The sequence below is a fragment of the Brachypodium distachyon genome, chromosome 4 (assembly GCF_000005505.3).
Source record: "Brachypodium distachyon strain Bd21 chromosome 4, Brachypodium_distachyon_v3.0, whole genome shotgun sequence".
NCBI lineage: Eukaryota > Viridiplantae > Streptophyta > Magnoliopsida > Poales > Poaceae > Brachypodium > Brachypodium distachyon.
In genome coordinates this window covers 2,801,619-2,819,677 of record NC_016134.3, presented here as the reverse complement: position 1 = coordinate 2,819,677, position 18,059 = coordinate 2,801,619, and the positions used below count along the sequence as shown (strand labels likewise).

At 48.1% G+C, this 18,059-nt stretch overlaps 4 protein-coding genes across 4 annotated transcripts; 2 read left to right on the top strand and 2 right to left on the bottom strand.

Annotated features, from left to right (window-relative positions):
- Positions 1-1,530: 1,530 nt before the first annotated feature.
- LOC100829444 (probable E3 ubiquitin-protein ligase RHY1A) lies at positions 1,531-4,266 on the top strand. Its single transcript, XM_003579198.4, has 3 exons — positions 1,531-1,783; positions 3,200-3,408; positions 3,491-4,266. The coding sequence occupies exons 1-3, from the start codon at positions 1,610-1,612 to the stop codon at positions 3,897-3,899; spliced, it is 792 nt and encodes a 263-aa protein (XP_003579246.1). The 5' UTR covers positions 1,531-1,609; the 3' UTR covers positions 3,900-4,266.
- Positions 4,267-4,758: 492 nt separating this feature from the next.
- LOC100829147 (probable protein phosphatase 2C 78) lies at positions 4,759-8,088 on the top strand. The gene is made up of 4 exons (XM_003579197.4): positions 4,759-5,387; positions 5,795-6,162; positions 7,037-7,273; positions 7,361-8,088. Exons 1-4 carry the CDS (start codon positions 5,096-5,098, stop codon positions 7,634-7,636), a joined length of 1,173 nt encoding a protein of 390 aa, XP_003579245.1. The 5' UTR covers positions 4,759-5,095; the 3' UTR covers positions 7,637-8,088.
- An 862-nt stretch (positions 8,089-8,950) lies between these two features.
- On the bottom strand, positions 8,951-10,681 carry LOC104584362 (vegetative cell wall protein gp1). The gene is made up of 2 exons (XM_010238808.3): positions 9,596-10,681; positions 8,951-9,313 (listed from the first exon to the last, which is right to left on the bottom strand). Exons 1-2 carry the CDS (start codon positions 10,268-10,270, stop codon positions 9,206-9,208), a joined length of 783 nt encoding a protein of 260 aa, XP_010237110.2. The 5' UTR covers positions 10,271-10,681; the 3' UTR covers positions 8,951-9,205.
- A 2,746-nt stretch (positions 10,682-13,427) lies between these two features.
- Positions 13,428-16,378, bottom strand: LOC100828848. Its single transcript, XM_003579196.4, has 3 exons — positions 15,768-16,378; positions 14,838-15,185; positions 13,428-14,717 (listed from the first exon to the last, which is right to left on the bottom strand). The coding sequence occupies exons 1-3, from the start codon at positions 16,224-16,226 to the stop codon at positions 14,091-14,093; spliced, it is 1,434 nt and encodes a 477-aa protein (XP_003579244.1). The 5' UTR covers positions 16,227-16,378; the 3' UTR covers positions 13,428-14,090.
- Between the last annotated feature and the right edge of the window lie 1,681 nt (positions 16,379-18,059).

Genomic DNA, 18,059 nt, shown 5'->3' with positions numbered 1-18,059 from the left:
GCAAAACTAGCCCTAGCTAGCTAGAACAAGTACGTGATTTATGTCAAGTCTCAGTTGGCTCACTCACTCTTTCAGAGCCTAGGTAGTTGATTATTTGCACTTCCAACCTAATTTCCCAGGCAAGATGATGACGATCGATCGACCGAGCACGCGAATCGGATGGTGGTGGGCGTGTCTCCTCTCCTATCCCCAGTTGAACGTCATGCGAATGGGACTCGTAGTTATTTTCTTTGCGGGGAGACTCGTAGTTAATTAACGGCCGTCCGATCGAATGATAAGTGCTCTCTCAGACTTTCTTTTACCAGTATCTAGATACTTTTTAATCAAAATACATTTATATTTGAATAAATTTGAGTCACTAATATACTAATACGAGAGAGTATTACTCGTGCTATGCTCACCACCACGGCAACGAAAAGCTTGCCATGAAGCACTTCCAGGGCTAGCCAGACAGGATGATGACACATCCTGCACGCGTGTCGTCACGCGAAAGGGACTCGTAACCGCCGTCCGATCCGATCGATCCCCAACCCAAATATCATGACCAGGAGCTTTGACTGTGCATGCAGTTAATTAGTATATATCGGGGGCAGAGTAGACTGAGAGAGATAGTGATAGTTGAACTTATGACTAATGGGGCCCACCACAACGCGGAGCAAATCAGTGACAAGTGGGCCCAGACTTAACACCTGTCCGTGGCCTTTTTATTTTAATTCTTTTTTCTTTTAAAAACTTTTTTTGCCGCTGACCGTTCGGTCCAAGTGGTAGCCGGCTTTTCTGCTAGTACAGCTTGCACCCGCAGGGAGCCGCTTATAATGGCGCATATATGTAATCGTCAGAATCGATTAAGCTCTCGTACGTGTGGTGGTAAATGTTTGGAATGAGACCAGCTGGCTCAGTCTTTCTTCGTTAATTATTACTCTAGCTAGTGACAATAAACGGCCGCTGTTTACTGCTTTGCCGTGATTTTGACCTGACAGTTACCTAGAGCAAAAACAAAAGCGCGCACTTGGCGATAGCGACGGGTATTTCGCGCCCATGTAACCATTGCCAATTAATTTGCTGTGACCATCTCTGCCAATAAATAGACATAAAAATCGTTTTCACTACGCAAAGCAAATTACTGCAAGTCTCCGTTGGAAAATGTTGCATCGTACAGTAGCGTACAGCAGTTAGTTTCACCTGGCTTAATAAACGGCAACAAAGACCACCGTTCCAAAGACCAAAATACTCCTAATACTACTAGGTTGTTGTTACACTGTTCCTGCAAGTGTTGTCATTTTCAGCATCATCAGCTATCAAAATTCCACCTCTGCCTTCAGCCCTTCATCCCACACCGTCCAACTGACCTCGATCAGACGGTGCAGAAAAATTCCGCACCAAACCAACCGGAAAAAGTCTTCGCAAATTCCAAAAGAATTTGACCTTTTCCTCTAATTCCTTTTGTTTTTTTTTCCTCAGGGAAAAGAGAAACTGACAGCGCAAAAAGAGAACTGAAAACGCCGCAATACATAAAGCACACTGCCGCTACAACTCGGGGGAGAAGATCAGAAGAAGCTCAGAAGCAGGTGGAGCTCAAACAGTTCGCCTTCGCCACACCTTTTCTTGCATGCCGATCGCCTCCAAGCTCCTCTACTTCCAGCGCCGCCCTTCGCCGGCGCCGCCGGACCCGCCCCTGGAGCCGCCCGACCCCCGCCGCCGGCCCTGCCGCGGGACGGCCTCTGGTCCCCGCCGCCCGCGCAGCGGCGCCCTCTCCCATCACTATCACCACCACAACAAGCCGGTGAGGCCCCCTTCCGTTTCATGTGATTCAATTCCCCCCTCCCTCCATGACTGAACTTCCTGGAACCAGAAGTTGCCTCCGCTCCGTTGGCCTGCTCGTTGCTCTCGTTGTGTAGTTTCGATTTTGGAGTTTTAGATATGGCGAATTGCTTGCGCGTGATTTCGCCAAGTCCTAGAGACAGAGAGAGAATGATTTTTCATGCAGCAGAAAAATTTGGTGGGTTGATCTTTGGGGTGTGGAAAACATAGCGAATTTGGTAGGGGAAAGAAACTGGAGGGATGGATGGTGCAACGAGTTTTACTCCCATATATCTAGGACTAGGATGGGAACACCCTGGGGCCAGGGCAGGCAGTTGCAGCTAAGCAAGTACAAGGTGTGTGGTTAAAATTCACCTTCCTTATATAGATGGAGAGGGGTTGAGGGTGAGGCCCTGAGTCTAATCTTTTGACACTTAATCCAGGAACGAGCTACTGTTAGTGCTAGATGCGGTGGACTTCTATGTGGCCATTTGATCAATCTCTGATCAACTGCATGCCCAACATGTTTGCCTTTGGTCACGGTCAAATTGTTCAGTGATTAGGAACTGTTATGTTGCATGTAGCTTGTTGTTAGTTTTTTTCATGCTTGGATGATACGTTTCTTGCAGTGAAGGAACGTTCTCCTATTTCCTCATAAAACTTCCATGGTAGAGTTTGCAGATGTTCAGTTCCGAGGAAATATCAGCTGGTGCCAGAATTGTGTTCAGTCTTCTAAAAACTTTGTGAAGTTTGTGGCTGCAATGTATTTTACTGATATGTCTGTTATCACGGAGGCAGCATATGCTGGAATGTTCTTTCCTGAGAAAATGAGGTTCGAGTAATCTTTGGTAGAAAAATGGGGACATGAGAATGATGGTTCTTTCTGAACAGCTATTCAGTAACATAGATGAGTTGTAGGCTGCAATACAAACGAGTAAGCCAAAGCTTTAAGTTGACTGAAACTACTGTGGAAAGTTCAAAGTCCTAATCTACGTGATTGCTTATTTTCTGAATGTTTATTTTGATAGGAAGCTGTGATTTTTTTATCAAGTGCGTTTACGTCAAACATTTGTCATGTTCTGTCAATTTCTACCAAAATACTTATACTTATTAGACGTCTCATCATCAAGCAAATAGAAAATTTCTAACATACATGTCTCAGTTATTATGAGATGAACTTTTCGCCTCTATAGCCTATGGAAAAATCAGTTAAATATGCGTAGAATCTCCAGTTGATGTCATGAGTTGGCCACTATTTCTTATGTGCCATTCAGCTATTTCCAGGCATCCAACAAACCACTTTCAAGGCAGAGCACACTCTTATTTTCCATGTTTTCTGTTATGATGATGACCTTTGCAAAATGTTCTTCAGTTTCTAACATCTTATTTTTTAACCCAGGGCCAGGAACTTCTTCCAGGAAGCCAAAGAGATGGTGTGAAGCTTGTGGGATCTGCTGGAAACATAATCGAACATATTGGCAGTATGGGCTCCAGCTCAAGGCTAAACCGCAGTGTCTCGTTGGATCAAGGACGGCTCCCCGATGCTGTCCAGCAGGCTAGAGATAGGCTTCTTCAGAGGCTTAATAGCGTGGACTTGTCAGGAAGAAGGTCAGCGACACCTCTCAGCATGTCTTTCTTCCAGCTCAGAACTTGAACATCCATTTTACACATATTTTGCACACTGTTACAGGCAAAAGACACCATCTTCAGAAACCATTTGGGCTGCAGTAACTCATCCTGCTGACCTTGCTGTCTCCACCTCCGCGGACAGCGAACTACGTAGCCTAACGAGTTACTTCCAGTCCAGTGTATCCATCAGTGCCTTGAAAGTCCAAGAATGCATCGCGGATAAGCATATGCCTGTCACGCCATGTACCGAACCGGACCCTATGCTACAAGTACCAGCCTGCGAAGAAGGCGAAAACGCGACACCTTCAGCAGAATGCTCGATATGCCTGGAGAGGTGTGGCGGCCCAAATGGGCTCATCCAGCTGCGCTGCAAGCACATCTTTCACTCGGCATGCCTGGAGCGGTGGTTGCGATCCCGTGGCGACTGCCCTTACTGCAGGGCCAGCGTGCTCCTGACGTCTGATCACTGATGGATAAGCAAAAACTGAGGATGAGAAAACCTAGCTAAAATATGTTACTGGTTAACCTGTTATCTAAGGACCTTCGAGTGTTGTTAATTAGCGAGGCGTTGATACAGTTTATCGTTGTCAATGATATATCCGTGCGGCTTCAGTGATTATTGGTTGTTGCAACTGGCTGTACAACTAGATATCATGAATATTGAAAGCCATGAGCTAGGTTATGTAATTATGTTCCATGGGGTGCTTTTGCTCTCCATGTTCCAAAATCCAAAATCTGAATTGTGTGTGGCTGTGATGATGTTGTACACTTGTACTGGCATGTCATTTAGAACATTCATCTAGATGAACACCTCAGGCTGCTGTAGCCTTTTTCTTTGTTTCTTTAGGAGACAGGCTTTGTAGGCTTGTAAGCACATTATTGCTTCTTTCTCATGCAAGTGTGTTCATCAGCGAAGAAATGGAATTCAGAGGCCGCATCAATGCCTGACGAGTTCAGTGAGCAAGGCTCTCTTGTCCTGATCAGAAGAATCAACTGCGTGCAGTTTATTTTAATCTTGAGGTAGTATATTTTAAGGACGGCGTCTATACTCAAAACAACAATGTTTTTCTTTAACTGGGATAATAAAAACCAACTAGGTTTGGTAAAAGAAAAAAGGTGTGTTGGCTAAGGCTTACACGATCCCTCTCGCTTGACTTGACCCCTGACGACCCTGGCCGGTCAACACACGACCATTTCACTACAGGTGGGCCCTATCCAGATAAGGACACGTTGACCTGCGTTGGTCTCCCAAATCGGCAAGGGAGAGACGCCCACGTGTCCGTGGCACCAAACCTGACGGCCAGGTGTCGCCACGGCCTTTTAATGGAATCGCTCCCGACTGCAAACTGCCAGCTGAGGAGAAGCACCAAGAATAGCAAGCAGTGGGGAAAAAAGGGCAAGAAGTGGATATCGATCGATTGATCGCGTTGGGTCGTTTGGCGCGAAGACGCCAGCGAATCCGCGCGGTTAATTTGGATGGTGGCAAGGTGGAGGAAGGTTCGGTCTTGCGGAGAGATTTCGTGAAATTTTGGAGGGGGAGGAGGAAGAAGAAGTTGCGGTCTTGGTGAGGAATTTGGAGTTGTTGCGTGCGAGGAGGAGGCAACGACGATATTGGCGAGGAATCCGGGGTCGGAAAGGGGAGAGCAAGAGGAGGAGGTGGTGCAGGATGCTGCGGTGGCTGGCGCGGCCGGCGGAGCGGTGCCTGGGGCGCAGCGGCTGCGGGTGCGGCGGCGGCGGTGGCGCCGGAGGAGGCGGGGATGGGTTGCTGTGGAACGCAGAGCTGAAGACGCACGCGTCCGGGCAGTACTCCATGGCCGTGGCGCAGGCCAACGAGAGTCTGGAGGACCAGGGCCAGGTGGCGACCTCGCCGGCGGCCACCTTCGTCGGGGTCTACGACGGCCACGGCGGGCCAGAGGCCTCGCGCTTCCTCTCCTCGCACCTCTTCCCGCACCTCCACAGTGAGTTGGTCCTCTCCCGTTATTAGCTCGCCTCGGTTGGGGCCATAATCAGGTTGCTGTCCAATGTTACTACCCAGGATTTCCTGTTTAGGTTTAGCTTAGAGTTGCTGCAATTTGCAACTAATTTACTGATTATTGGTTGAAGCTTTTAGACTTGTTTGTCATGGTAACCATATCAGACTTGCTGTAATTTGCCAATTTTTATCCAGATGTCACGTAGTTTCCAATTGTGACCGTCCACATTTAGATTCTTTGCTTACCTTTCCTCATTTTGATTGCTCCACTTTGTGGAGGATGTTAGTTATCTCTATTGATCAAAATTATATGGTTTTCATATTCTGCCTGAATATTTTCTCTTCATAGTTATCAAGGTGTCTTAGCAAGTGTAGTCCTCTGAATCATGACAGAGTTTGCATCCGAGCAAGGAGGCGTGTCAAATGACGCAATCAAGAAGGCGTTCCATGCTACAGAAGAGGAGTTCTTGCACCTAGTCAAAGGATCATGGCTCAAACGGCCCAAGATTGCCGCAGCCGGCTCCTGCTGCCTCGTCGGAGCAATCGCCAACAATGTTCTGTATGTCGCCAATTTAGGGGACTCAAGAGTGGTCCTTGGCCATAAAGGACCTAATGGCCGGGGAGTAGTGGCCGAGAGGCTGTCCAATGACCATAATGTTGCCGACGAGGAGGTACGAAAGGAGCTTGCTGAGCAGCATCCTGATGATTCGCATATAGTCGTCTACACCAAGGGAGTTTGGCGAATCAAGGGCATCATTCAGGTACATGCCGTAATTAAATTATGTTAGTTTCGATCCTTATGTTGTACAAAAATTAAGTCATCACTACTAGATAGCTTTGTTTCAGACGCTGTGGTCCCCAGAATTGTTTGTACTCAATTAACATGTCATGAACAAGTCCAGAGAGCCTCACACCTTAGGTGATCTGGTCCCATTCTATTCCGACTCAAAAGTATTTGCAGCTGTAGTGTAAGTGAAGCCTGATGCTAAGTTAGAAAATATAGAGAATTGAGTCCAAAAGGTATGCCTCATCCACTTTAGAGTTTGAGGGTGATTTGATGACTCTTCTTGGGCCATAGTTGATGAATGTTTATCAAGTTTTTGAGGTTGCTGACCAATCAAAGGTTCTAGCGAAGTGACCTACTAATATCCCTTGCGCTCACTTTATATCGCCTACGCTGCATTTGTTACTCGGATAAAGTAAATATTCCTGTTTTGATTGGATGCCGCTTTCGTTCCATTGTTCATTATACATGGAGGTGCATACGATCTCCGTATCATGACATAGATTCCGGTGTTCTTATGCAAAGCACCCCTTGATCCAACACACCATATGAATATTATTCTTTTAAAAAGGGTCATCAACTTGGATTACGTGTGCAGTGTGGCTAACTCAATGCTAAAGATATGCTCTCCTTTTTATGTTTTTAAAATCTTATAGTTAATCGATCTATGTGAGTGTTACATCATCTAGGAAAAGATGTCACCAGTTGCCTGCATCCATAATCATCACCCTTTGCTTTATAATGTTCCTTAAACCCATAATAGTAGTTCAACACAACAAACCTGCTTTTATACATCGACAATCACGAGCCACTCTTTGCAAGAATTGACGTCATTTATTTGGTTCATTCAGGTTTCCAGATCAATTGGGGATGTCTACCTGAAGAAGCCTGAATTTGCCAGAAACCCTAAGTTTCAGCATTATGTCTGTCCTGTTCCGTTGAAGCGGGCCGTCATAACAGCCGAGCCATCAATCAAAGTACACCATCTGCGACAGCAAGACCTCTTCTTAATATTTGCGTCAGATGGTCTGTGGGAGCAGCTAACCGACAAAGCGGCGGTGGATATTGTCTTCAAGAATCCCAGAGCAGTAAGCAAAGTTTACTTAACCTAGTCAGGGCGAACCACTATTCTGTTATACAGAATCTGATACATTTTGTGTGGAAAATGTGCTCAGGGAATAGCCAAGCGATTGGTGCGAGCGGCACTGTCTGAAGCTGCAAGGAAAAGAGAGATGAAATACGCCGACATACAACAGATCGAGAGAGGGATAAGGCGGCACTTCCACGACGATATCACGGTTGTGGTGGTCTACCTCGACAATCACAAACGTGGTGCACAACCGAAATTCAGTAATTTGAACAGTTTCAGGTTCACCAATGCACCGGAGGACATATTCTCCGGCAGGTCCGATCAGCGGGGGCACCAACCCCTCAGTGGTGCTGTGGGCTAGTTTATTGTCTTGAGGGGAAGAAACATAGTGAAAAAGGAACACAGATTGAGGCATGAAATGCATATTGAGAGGTTTCCAAAAATTCCTTTCTTTTTGTACATAATGGGTTTGTATAATCTGATATTTCTAGACAAGAGTCCCAACTGGACATACTTTGGGTATCAATCATCAAAGATTAGATTCCCCAAAAAGAAAAGAAAGGGTGAGTTCTAAAGATTGTTGGTAAGATCCTTTGCATGCGTCACAAGCCGAGAATCAAGCCCAGGAGCTACTCTTGTTTGATCCTGAAGCTTTTGTCCATCACTGTGATTTGGTCTCAAGTGGGCTCAGGTTTCCAAGTAGTAATAAAAAAATGTACACAACACAGGACTGCTTAGATTTGTGTGTGTGCACTAGCATTGCTGTATGGGCAGCCTACTGCTATCAGGTTCCCCAAAAGAAGAGCTTTCCCAGCTTTTGTGCCTTTTTCTTTAGCAGAGATTGGTGTTTTCTCCTTGTTGCAAGAATAAGAGTGCTGCTGATATACGGAGTATTGTTATATTTCAGTATGTGGAGTCCAATGTCCCAACAGTCAGTTCAAATTACAGCCCTTGTGAAAACCAATGTGGCAAATTCTAGATAATTTTGCAGAACGATTAAATCACTCAAGTCCATTAAAGTAGAATCATGAACAATGGCGCTGGCAAGTAAAAGTGTAAAACAAGCCAAGTGTCCAGTGTCTGAGCTAAAAAAATCGATGACAGTAAGCTAAATTCCATGTAAACATGCCAGTTTGGACAGAACAGGACTGGCCACCATCAGGAGCCAGACACAGGTGACTGAGACATTGTCATTTTGTGATTATCATATTGTATTTTTTGGGTTCTGATTCTTTCATACTTGGCAGTATCTTAGATATCCTGGTACTGGTATTTTGTTCTATATATTGGCAGGTATCAGCAGTTTCCAAGGATCTAGCAAAGCAAGAAGCAGCAAGCTAACAACAATTGCCAACTGTTTCACATGCATTTAGCACCTCCCTACTTCCAACTTCCAAGACACTGCACGGGACAAGATTAAAAGACACTCCAGGTTGGCCGGCTCTTCTTGACAGTTGTTATTGTTTGTTTAGAAAATGCAGGTGTGTGCGCGCGCGCGCCATAAACAACATCAACCAAGCAATTTACCTGCTATAATTCCATCCAAGTAATAATGGGTCTGCAACCATGTACAAGGTTGATAAAGGAGCAGGCATGGCCCACATAACCAGTGGCTGCTGCTTTGGGGGCACCGTGGACAGTGAAAGGACCCATTGCAAAGCAGCGGCAGTAGTAATTTAGAGACCATGGTAATAACAAGCTGGTTATAATAATAATCATAGTAATAAGGAAGTAGCAGCAGTGCAGAGTTTACAGATCCAAGCAAAAATCAGCACAGACAGGAGCGGATCAGCACAGTAGGTAAGAGCAGAGGGATCAATGGTAGGTAGTAGTGGTAGTCGTGGTAATAACAAGTGGCAGCTATAGTAATAAGCAAGGACTGGCTGAATATGGTGACCCCACCGGCCATCCTCAGGCGGCTCGGCTCAGCTCAGGCCAGCGCAGGTCCCACCGTCAGCGAGACGGCAACAACCAGCAGCAGCAGCATCGTCGCGCCTCCGGTCCTCGCCGCCGTGTAGCCTCTTGGGGCCGCGCCGCTCTGCAAGTGGGACCCAGGTCGCAGTCAGATAAGACGTTAAAAAAAAATACAGCTCAAACTAACGGGTAAACGAGACCACCCGGAAGGCTCCACGCACAGCCTCACGGGCTTAGTGGTCTTGTTTGACCGGACAACCGTTGACTGACACTCGGGCCCCGCTGCGGACGCGAGGGCGGAGAGGATCAAATGCGGTTTACTCGCGCCGGGCTTGGAATCCGACGGCCCGGATTAGTTTACGCCGAGTACGTAATTAACGGGGATGGGGGCTGTAGGGATACGTACCGACATGTCGGCGGCCGACGGGCCGGGACCCGGGGCGAGGCCGCTGCCGGCGCCGGCAGCGGAGGAGAGCGGAGGCCCGGCGGGAGGGAGGCTCTTCTTCTTGGTCTTGGTCCGGGGATTCTTCGTCGGCGCGGGTGCCGGGACCGGGGCGGCGAGAACGACGGGCGCCGGCGCCGGAGGGGACGACACTTCCGGCGCGGGGGCGAGCGCCGCCGGGGGCGGAGACGACACTGCCGGCGTGGGCGCCGGCACCGCAGGCGGCAGTGTGGGCGTTGGAGCGGCAGCAACTACTGGCGCCGGCGCCGGAGGAGACGATAGCGCAGGCGCGGGCGCGGTGGCCGGGGGCGGCAATGCGGGCGGAGGGGAGCTGGCTGGGGTAGGCGGAGCGGCGGCCGGGGCAGGGGAGGTGATCTTGGTGCTGGGCTTCGAGGGGGGCGCCGCGGGGGGAGTGGAGATCGGGTTCTTCTTGGAGGAGGAAGAAGAAGGAGAAGGGGCGGTTGGGGAAGAGGTTGTTGGAGGGGAAGCGGCGGAGGTGGCTGGAGAAGGGGAAATGGCGGCGCCGGAGTTGGGGGAGGAGGTGGATGGCGCGGCGGCTGGGGATTGGGAGTGGGCGGTGGAGGCGGCGAGCAGGAGGACGACGACGAGGGGCAGAGGCACGAAGAAGCGAGGCGCCATGGCGAGCTGGGTTTGCGTGTGGCAGTGGAGTGAGAGTGTGAGGGACAGTGCAAGCTGGGCAGCGGCAGCACGCGCTACTGGTAAAAGAAGGCCACACGCACAGTCTAGTCTACTGTACTGGCCAGAGTGACGACCCTGGCTAGCTCTCTGGCCCGAGGCCTCTCTGTGGCTCTGTGTGAACTGTGAAGCATTGGAAAGGCCAAAACGAGCGAGAGAGTCAAATGAATGAGTGATCGATGAGAGACAGAGACAGAGGTGCGCCACCGTACTCCATTTTTCTTTCTCCAGATTTTCTCTTACACGATGCAGGAAAAGAAACAACCATCTTCAGGCTTCAGGTGATCAAAGAGGGGTGAAGGTTAAGGACAAGTGTTGTAGCATGTGTATGCATGATGACAATGGGTGATTAGCACAAGATGGCCTCGTGATTCAACAAAAGAGCAAACTTCGCCTTTGCCTTTGCCTTTTTTAGCTTCTCTCGCTCATTTTCTTCCCGTCATCTTTGCTTGTCTTAAGTGTCAAGGAAAGAATACCAAGATCAAGATGCAGACCAAGGCGATCCAAGCCAGGGTGCAAAAGTAGAAGGAACATGGTCATCGATGGATGGGACAGAAGCTTTACTACAAGCCACGCCACAAGCAGACCCTAATGGGCCCAAAGGACAGCAGATCTCTTTTACTCCTATCTTACAACGGCCCATCAAGGATTCGGCCTCTCTTTAGCCCAATGTTGGACAAGCTAAATCTGTATTGCTAGGCCGTCCAAACTGAGCCCAAAGGGAAGCGAATGTTGTTGGAGAAATAGAACGAGACGGAAGATGGTTTCACTTCCTTGGCTTTGTCTCTTAACTTAACATCTCCTTTAGAAAAAAGTTTCTCATGAGAAACACCGATTACCATTTTAACAGAAAGTTAAGAGGGATCTGAGAGTCCAGCTCTCACCATTTTAATAGCACGAGAAGAGATATAGGTTGCAAGGGAATTCTTTTCTAAAAAAACACATCTCAGCTATCCATCGTCTGTAAGCTAACTTCTCATGATTTCCTACCAACCAGATAGGAACGAGACTTTCCTGTTTAATCCCCAGAAGTATTTTTTTTTAGGACACATCGGTCGATCCCCGCGGTTCGATTAGAAAAAAGAATTGGCCCCGTTTATAAGGAAAACCGGACCGGAAAACCGATACAATGCACCGCTTATTTAAGGAAAGCCGTGCGAAAAAACCCTGACAAAGAGCATGCACAGGACAAAACCGAAAACAAGGAATTCAGATTACAAATCAAATTTACCTTGTTTAATCCCACAACAAACTTTCTCCTCTTAACTTCCGTTCCCCTTTCCCGATATTGTCGAACACGCTGTATAAAGGGTTGTGAACAAGATAAAGGGCATGCATAAGAGGTTCCGTTTATGGTAGGATAGAGCTATCGCTTGTACGAACCCAAGGGGGGATCCAATTCCCAAACAAGTATCTTCTGCAAGAACAGTGGGAAAAGGCATGCCATTCTTTCCTAGTGGTTGTTTGCATGCATAGGATGCTGCTTGCTATACTCCACACCTCTAGTGCTATCCAGTATGCAATAGAATCTGTGCTCGTTTGAACCCAATTCGTTCCCACTTTGATCTTCCTGCACCGCCAAATCATTTCCCCCCCAAAAAGTGTCCATCCAATCCATAAGCTAGCCTCTCAGATTTCTCGTACTCACACGTGTCGGGTGCGCTTCGATCACCGGAAGAGGAAGAGATACGACATAGGCTCGATCGTGCTCGAAAACATGTTAAATTTCATGTGCGAAATCATCCAAAAGCTCGAGCTGAAAGGTGAGATATTCGGTCAAACGACGGTCTTCCATAATAACATGTCTGAAGCACTCCCACACTCTGTAACTAACTGTAAGACGAGACCGACAACCTTTCTCCACGAACCTCGCTTTACAGCCAAATGCCTGCAGAATTCAGCTCCAACTTTTAACATATATTTGTTACCATCTTTGCTCTTTTAACCCCCAGGGTATTTCTTGATCTGAGCTAAGCTCTGACCAACTGCCTCAGGCAGAGCACATGTAAACTTCTCACCAGCAAGATGCCATGCCATGGAAATGGAATGTAAAACATACCACTGACCCAAAGTACTACCCTGCAGTTGCACTAGAGGAGTAAAGGTTGCAGCTTTTTTTGCTCCAAGTCTTTGCTGATCAAAGACCCTGCAATCTGCATGCCTTTTAGGCTTTTTAGCCACACACCCAAGTCAAAAGAGAGAGCACAGCATAGCATAGTGCACTGCACCTGCATTAGCAAATGCTCTACTTGCTTGCTAGTAGTACCTGTTGTGTGACTAATTGGAGTTTGCTGTTCAAAGTCAAGTCCAAAAGGGGGGGTCTAACAACCAATCTTCGAGTGCTCCGGCGACAGTGTGGTGTGGTCCTCTCAAAGAACAAGGCAAAAGGTGCGGCAAATTTGCTGGATTCATGCTTCTTTGATTGATTGGTTACGGTGATCAGGATTCATGCATGCATCAGATCGGGACTGGGCTCTGGGAGATCTTTTCTTTCTGCTTTGCAGAGTCAATTCCCAATAATTTGAGCCAATGGGGATAGCCGGATTAACATTTTTGTGAAATTTTGGTAAAGAGTACTGGGATTTAACATTTTTGTGAAATTTTGGCTCGAGTTGATTGCCGCGCAGAATCAAAAAATTCGTCGTGTGAGACCAACAAGTGGGCCACTGCAGAGATATACATGTTGGTAAAATACATCACCGACAATAACACAACCAATGACATGCATCCATAATGAGGTGCCGCCGTGCATTAGCAGGCATTGCATTGTGCTGAAGCATCTGAAGGAATGGGAGTCAAAGAGATAAACAAAAAGTGGCAAAGCTAATTGCACCTTAACAAAGGAAAGTAATACCAATGCTTGTGTGCATCGCAGCAACTGAGGTGATGGCACATGGGTGCCATTGCCACCCATGTTAATGGATCATCATCATACCCCCTCTACAGTCCACACACTGCAAACTAAAGCTGAGTTGCAAGAAGAGGGGGGCAAAAGATACACTGATGGTGCATTATAGTACTGGCAAATTAGCATCCAAAAGCTGATATCATTGCTTTAGCATGCAAAAGTGAGGAGGAAGAAGAATGAGTGCACAGCATAGGGAAGGGAAAAAAAACAGCTCAATCCATGATATTCATAGAAGTTTTTGGCTTACATCAACTTCTGTAGAATACAACCACCATCTCATACTAAATAAGAGAGATGTGTGTGAAGGGGAAAGGGGAGAACAGCCAGACCCATGATATGGTGGTACCCTAAACAAAGAGCAACAACCACTCTGGACCCCTTCCATTTCTCCCCCTAAAAGTTAGTTTGACCACAGACTATCACCAACCAAAGCACACTGGACTGCTAATTAGACGCGACCCAATGATAAAATTCACTCTTGATTGCCGACGACGAAATCCTTCTTCCTCGCTGGCTCTCTGATAATTAGTACTGCTAGCACCACCACCATGTCCTCATCATGTGGTTGGATGGAGGAGGAACACCCCTGGTTCTTCCACAGGCACTAACCAAAAAACAGAAATTACCAACAAGCCTACCTACTACGCCATATCTCTGAATGAGATCGGAAAGGATTCTTCACACAAGGCCTCCTCAGGGACATGGAAGACCATGTGATTGCCTTGACCTTCCCTATTTACAGAGGACATTTGGAATTTTAAAGATCCAAAATCCTCCTTTGGCCCTTTCTTTCTACCTACATTCATCAAAATGAGTCAGTAGCTACTGCAAGAAGCAGTATGGACAGACCACAAATCACTTGCAATCTCGCTGCAGGGCTCCGCTCCAAGCAACGTTATCATCAGCTTTCTCCAAAGCAGCAACCTTCACACCATGGCATGTGAGAAGACCAACCTTGCTCTTGCCACCGTGCGGAAGCTCAACAGTCTCACTGATGGATCCAGACTTGATATCAGTGGGTGGGATGAAGCAGTCCATGGAGAGACCAGGAACATTGAACGCAACCTCCTCGATGCTCCATGCCTCCTCCATGCGAGTTTTGGTGTGGCTCATGGCAACCTCTCCGAAGCGAAAGAGGGTTACGGCCGAGCGTCCAGCATGTGCAATCATTATTCCTTCCACTGGCCGGTAGTCCTCGATGAACGAACTGATGGTAGTCTCCCAGTAAACTGCATCACCTCCAGTTGTGGACTGAATTCTGGTAAGGTGTGAATCCTCGAGATGGACAAGAAGGCCGGTCTTCTGGCTGAAATATCCAAAGAGAACATGCCTGATAATCTCTGCAAGCCCCTCGCTGCGCGCTCTTAGCGTCTCAGGATCAGCACACAGCTTCAGAATGAAGCAATCTTCCCCATTCACCTTCCTCTCACCAATGCAGCGTGCACCAGCAAACATGCTTGCGGTGGTCAAAGGATCCAGTCCCTAGAGAAAAAAAAGGAACAATACTCTTTGAGTCAAGCTTTGGTATCTTGCACTGTGGTACATGGCTACAGACAGAGAAAACACCACCTACGGATGGTGAAACTGGTGCCGACGTTGTACCTGAAGTGCTCGGCGGAGAGGGCGAACAGGCCCCTTGGCAGAGTGTGCGCCAAGCCATGGGGTGTGGCGCCAGACAAGCTTGCCGTTGCATCCGGCATGCACCTTGCTACCCCCGAGAGCCAGCTCAATGTACCACATCTCTGGAGCCATCTGCCACAGCACGAACCGGCCAGGCTCAGCGCAGCGCGCCGCCATGCGGTTCTTCACGACACGGCCAGCCGTCTCACACTCGGTAGCCACCATGCGCACCTTGCCCATGGCATAAGCGTTTCGTACAGAAGAAAGGAGCTTCTGCCCGCCGGAGGCAGCCAGATACTGCTGCAGAATGTATTGTGCCGACGAAGTCTCCTGCATAGAGCAGATCAAGATCTCTCGGTTACACATGTATACAGCTATGGTAAATAACAAATTTTTACAGCAAGTAGCTCTACCACACAGCTTTTATTTAAGGTTAACCTTTCTTCTTAACAGCAAACAAACATTATCTGTTCAAGGGGTATATAGTATAGCATACAAGGAAAACCATTTTAACTTTTTACAGTGGTAGTGTGTGTTGAGATACCAATAATGTAGCAAACGCATGAACTAGTGGTGAAAACATCACATCAAAGACCCATTTTATCAAATCTCCCCTTTTTAGAGGGTTTCCCCTAACGAACCAACAGGTTTCTGGAACACACATCAGAGGGAAACATCAAAGAACAGTTTCTGCAGGCTGCAGCAAACAGGAGGACCAAATTAAAGAACCTGTGATTAAAAAGAAACCAGTAATTCCAGCTAATAGCTGTTAGCTTTGGCAGCCAAGAACTCAAATCTAGAGACCATGCATACAAAATGCACGGGCTTTTTCCCCATTGGAACACTGGAACGAACTCAATCTGGAGCAAGCACAGAAGCAGAAGGAGAGGGGCGAAGGGAGGAGGGTCTTACAATGGGGGTGTCCTTGATGCTGAGGTGAGGGAGCGGCTCGGCGGCGCAGACGTGCACGGGGGCGAGCGCGGCGCCCATGACCCCGAGCAGCATCCTGAGGTCGCTCCGCCTCGCCGCGCCGCCGCCGCCGCCGGTCCCGACAGCCAAGGCTCCCGCGGACGGCGCACGCGCGAGCTGGCCGCGCACCCACCGGCCCCACCCGTCCCCCTTCCTCCCGCGGCCGAAACCCCCGTCTCCCCCACCGCCGCCGCCGCCGCCGCTGGACTCCTCCGGATCCGGGCCCTCCATGAGCGGCGCGAGCACCTCCCCGCCGCCTCCCCCCGCGTACCGCAGCGCCGCGGCCGCCGCCGCCGCCTCCGCCGACCTCCGCCGCGCCCTCGCCGGCGACAGCCCGCGCGCCACCTCGTCCCTGAGCGCCGAGAAGAAGCCCTGCTTCCTGTTGCCGCCGCTGCTGTCCATGGCTGGCACTACTGGCAGGAGAGCTCTTCGCGAATATAGACGAAGCCCAGGGGGGTGGGAGCAAGGAGCGCAGGATGGAGGCTCGGCGCCGCGGCGTGGAGTGTGTGAGGATGACCCTCCTGAGCGACTGAGACTGGACTGGACTGCGTGCCTGGGGAAGGTTATGATGCGGTTACCAATGTGGGCTGCTGGATCCGGCTACCGCCCCAGGTATGGTCACCTCCCTGCCTTCTCTTATTTGGCTGATTTGTCTATTGTAGAAATAGAAAAGAAAAAAAGAAATATCTACGAGGTGTCAAGCCTCGACATGATGTTTATTTACCAGCCCAATGTAGAAAGGAAAAAAAAGACTTAATTAGGTGACTTCGATATGAGAACTATACACGTCTCAACATAGAAATATAAAAGAAGTACCATCAGGCGGAATATTGATTGGAAGAAAGGAAATAAACGAGAAGGAGAACCCTTGCATATCTGTTTCTACACTTGCCTACTCGAGAGGTGAGTGCATCCGCGCAGTAGTACGAAAAGCCTTGAGAATGTGGGGCCCACGTGAGGCCCGACGTGATATTTACGAACGGTCATGGTGTCGTTAGCGAAATGTCGGACAGAAAAAGCCAGCGTTACATCATGTACGTTCTCGTGTGGCGGTGCGCGCAAAAAAAAAAACATAGGCACGCCGGGATGTTTCGTTAGCTCCTGGTATTAGTGTGGCCAATCATAATCCTAGTTGCTTAGATTGGATTCAAAGTGCTTTAATTAGTTGGCTTTATTAAGGTTAAGGTTCCACTAACCAGCTTTGCCCCTCTCTCTAATCACTTAAAGCTCAAATAGGCAGAATCGTGATCTCGTTGTTCGTCTTTTGTGGAGTCACGATGTAGTTTCACCACCGACACGCACAGGTTTGCGGTTGCGAGGAGACTGAAAGAAAGGGAAAAAACACAACACGCGTAATCTCAAAAAAAAAAAACCTCCAAAACTAGACCTCATGATACAACATGGCAAAGTCAAATTACCCTGCTAATCCCACACATTTTTTTTAACTTACTGTAATAATCAAATCAGAACACCTAATGCTCCTAGATAGCAGTAATCAATGTACTTATTAATTTGATGCCAATGCATTGACGAACAACCAAGACATATGTAAGGTGCAAAAACAGTAAATTACTCGTATAACACGAGGGGGCATCTGATCTGACTGACTGACTGGAGAGTCTCAGACGACCATTCTTCTAAGAAGTTCATCTCCCGACCGTTGGACACGCTGCCCTAATTTACATTTTCGCCCTGGAATGCGTGTAAACAAAACTAGTACTACTACAAATTTCGTTGAAATCCCAGAGGTTTGTCGGCTGACATGTGGGTCTAGTGGCCGTGCGTGCGGTGTGCAGTACAAGTGTTCAACCGACAGCGAATTCCCCATAAATGAATTTTATAAAATTCAGGAAATACGCGATGATTTGATACGTACGTACGCGTGTGGTGTCTCGGCGTGGGCGAATCATCGATCGATTTTAATTATTTTTCGGAGATACTAATCTCCATTGAGTATTGCTTAGCCGTCAGGACAATCCCCATTAAGGAGGTCGGCGTGCGTGCATGCTCGAGCAAGATGTGTTTAATTAACTAGTGTACTAATTAATCACTTGCTCCTGACATGATGTCCTAGATAGGTAGCTGGAGTACAGTAGCTAGCTTGGAATCTGGAGATGAGTATAGTACCCACCCCCCCACCCCCTTTTTTTTTTGTTAGAAGAGTTTTAATCCATTTGTTCAGAAAGACTAGCGTGTACACGTTAATTATCACGTATACTCAGTACTCAGTACGAG

Bases quoted from the DNA above. Each gene is read 5' to 3' on its own strand.
- LOC100829444 (XM_003579198.4), top strand. From the start codon at position 1,610: ATGCCGATCGCCTCCAAGCTCCTCTACTTCCAGCGCCGCCCTTCGCCG. The intron at 1,784-3,199 runs GTGAGGCCCCCT...TTTTTAACCCAG, and splicing joins ATCACCACCACAACAAGCCG to GGCCAGGAACTTCTTCCAGG. The intron at 3,409-3,490 runs GTCAGCGACACC...ACACTGTTACAG, and splicing joins GTGGACTTGTCAGGAAGAAG to GCAAAAGACACCATCTTCAG.
- LOC100829147 (XM_003579197.4), top strand. From the start codon at position 5,096: ATGCTGCGGTGGCTGGCGCGGCCGGCGGAGCGGTGCCTGGGGCGCAGC. The intron at 5,388-5,794 runs GTGAGTTGGTCC...GAATCATGACAG, and splicing joins CCTCTTCCCGCACCTCCACA to AGTTTGCATCCGAGCAAGGA. The intron at 6,163-7,036 runs GTACATGCCGTA...TGGTTCATTCAG, and splicing joins GAATCAAGGGCATCATTCAG to GTTTCCAGATCAATTGGGGA.
- LOC104584362 (XM_010238808.3), bottom strand. From the start codon at position 10,270: ATGGCGCCTCGCTTCTTCGTGCCTCTGCCCCTCGTCGTCGTCCTCCTG. The intron at 9,314-9,595 runs GTACGTATCCCT...TCCCACTTGCAG, and splicing joins CGTCGGCCGCCGACATGTCG to AGCGGCGCGGCCCCAAGAGG.
- LOC100828848 (XM_003579196.4), bottom strand. From the start codon at position 16,226: ATGGACAGCAGCGGCGGCAACAGGAAGCAGGGCTTCTTCTCGGCGCTC. The intron at 15,186-15,767 runs GTAAGACCCTCC...TGCTCTATGCAG, and splicing joins GCATCAAGGACACCCCCATT to GAGACTTCGTCGGCACAATA. The intron at 14,718-14,837 runs GTACAACGTCGG...TTTTTTCTCTAG, and splicing joins CTCTCCGCCGAGCACTTCAG to GGACTGGATCCTTTGACCAC.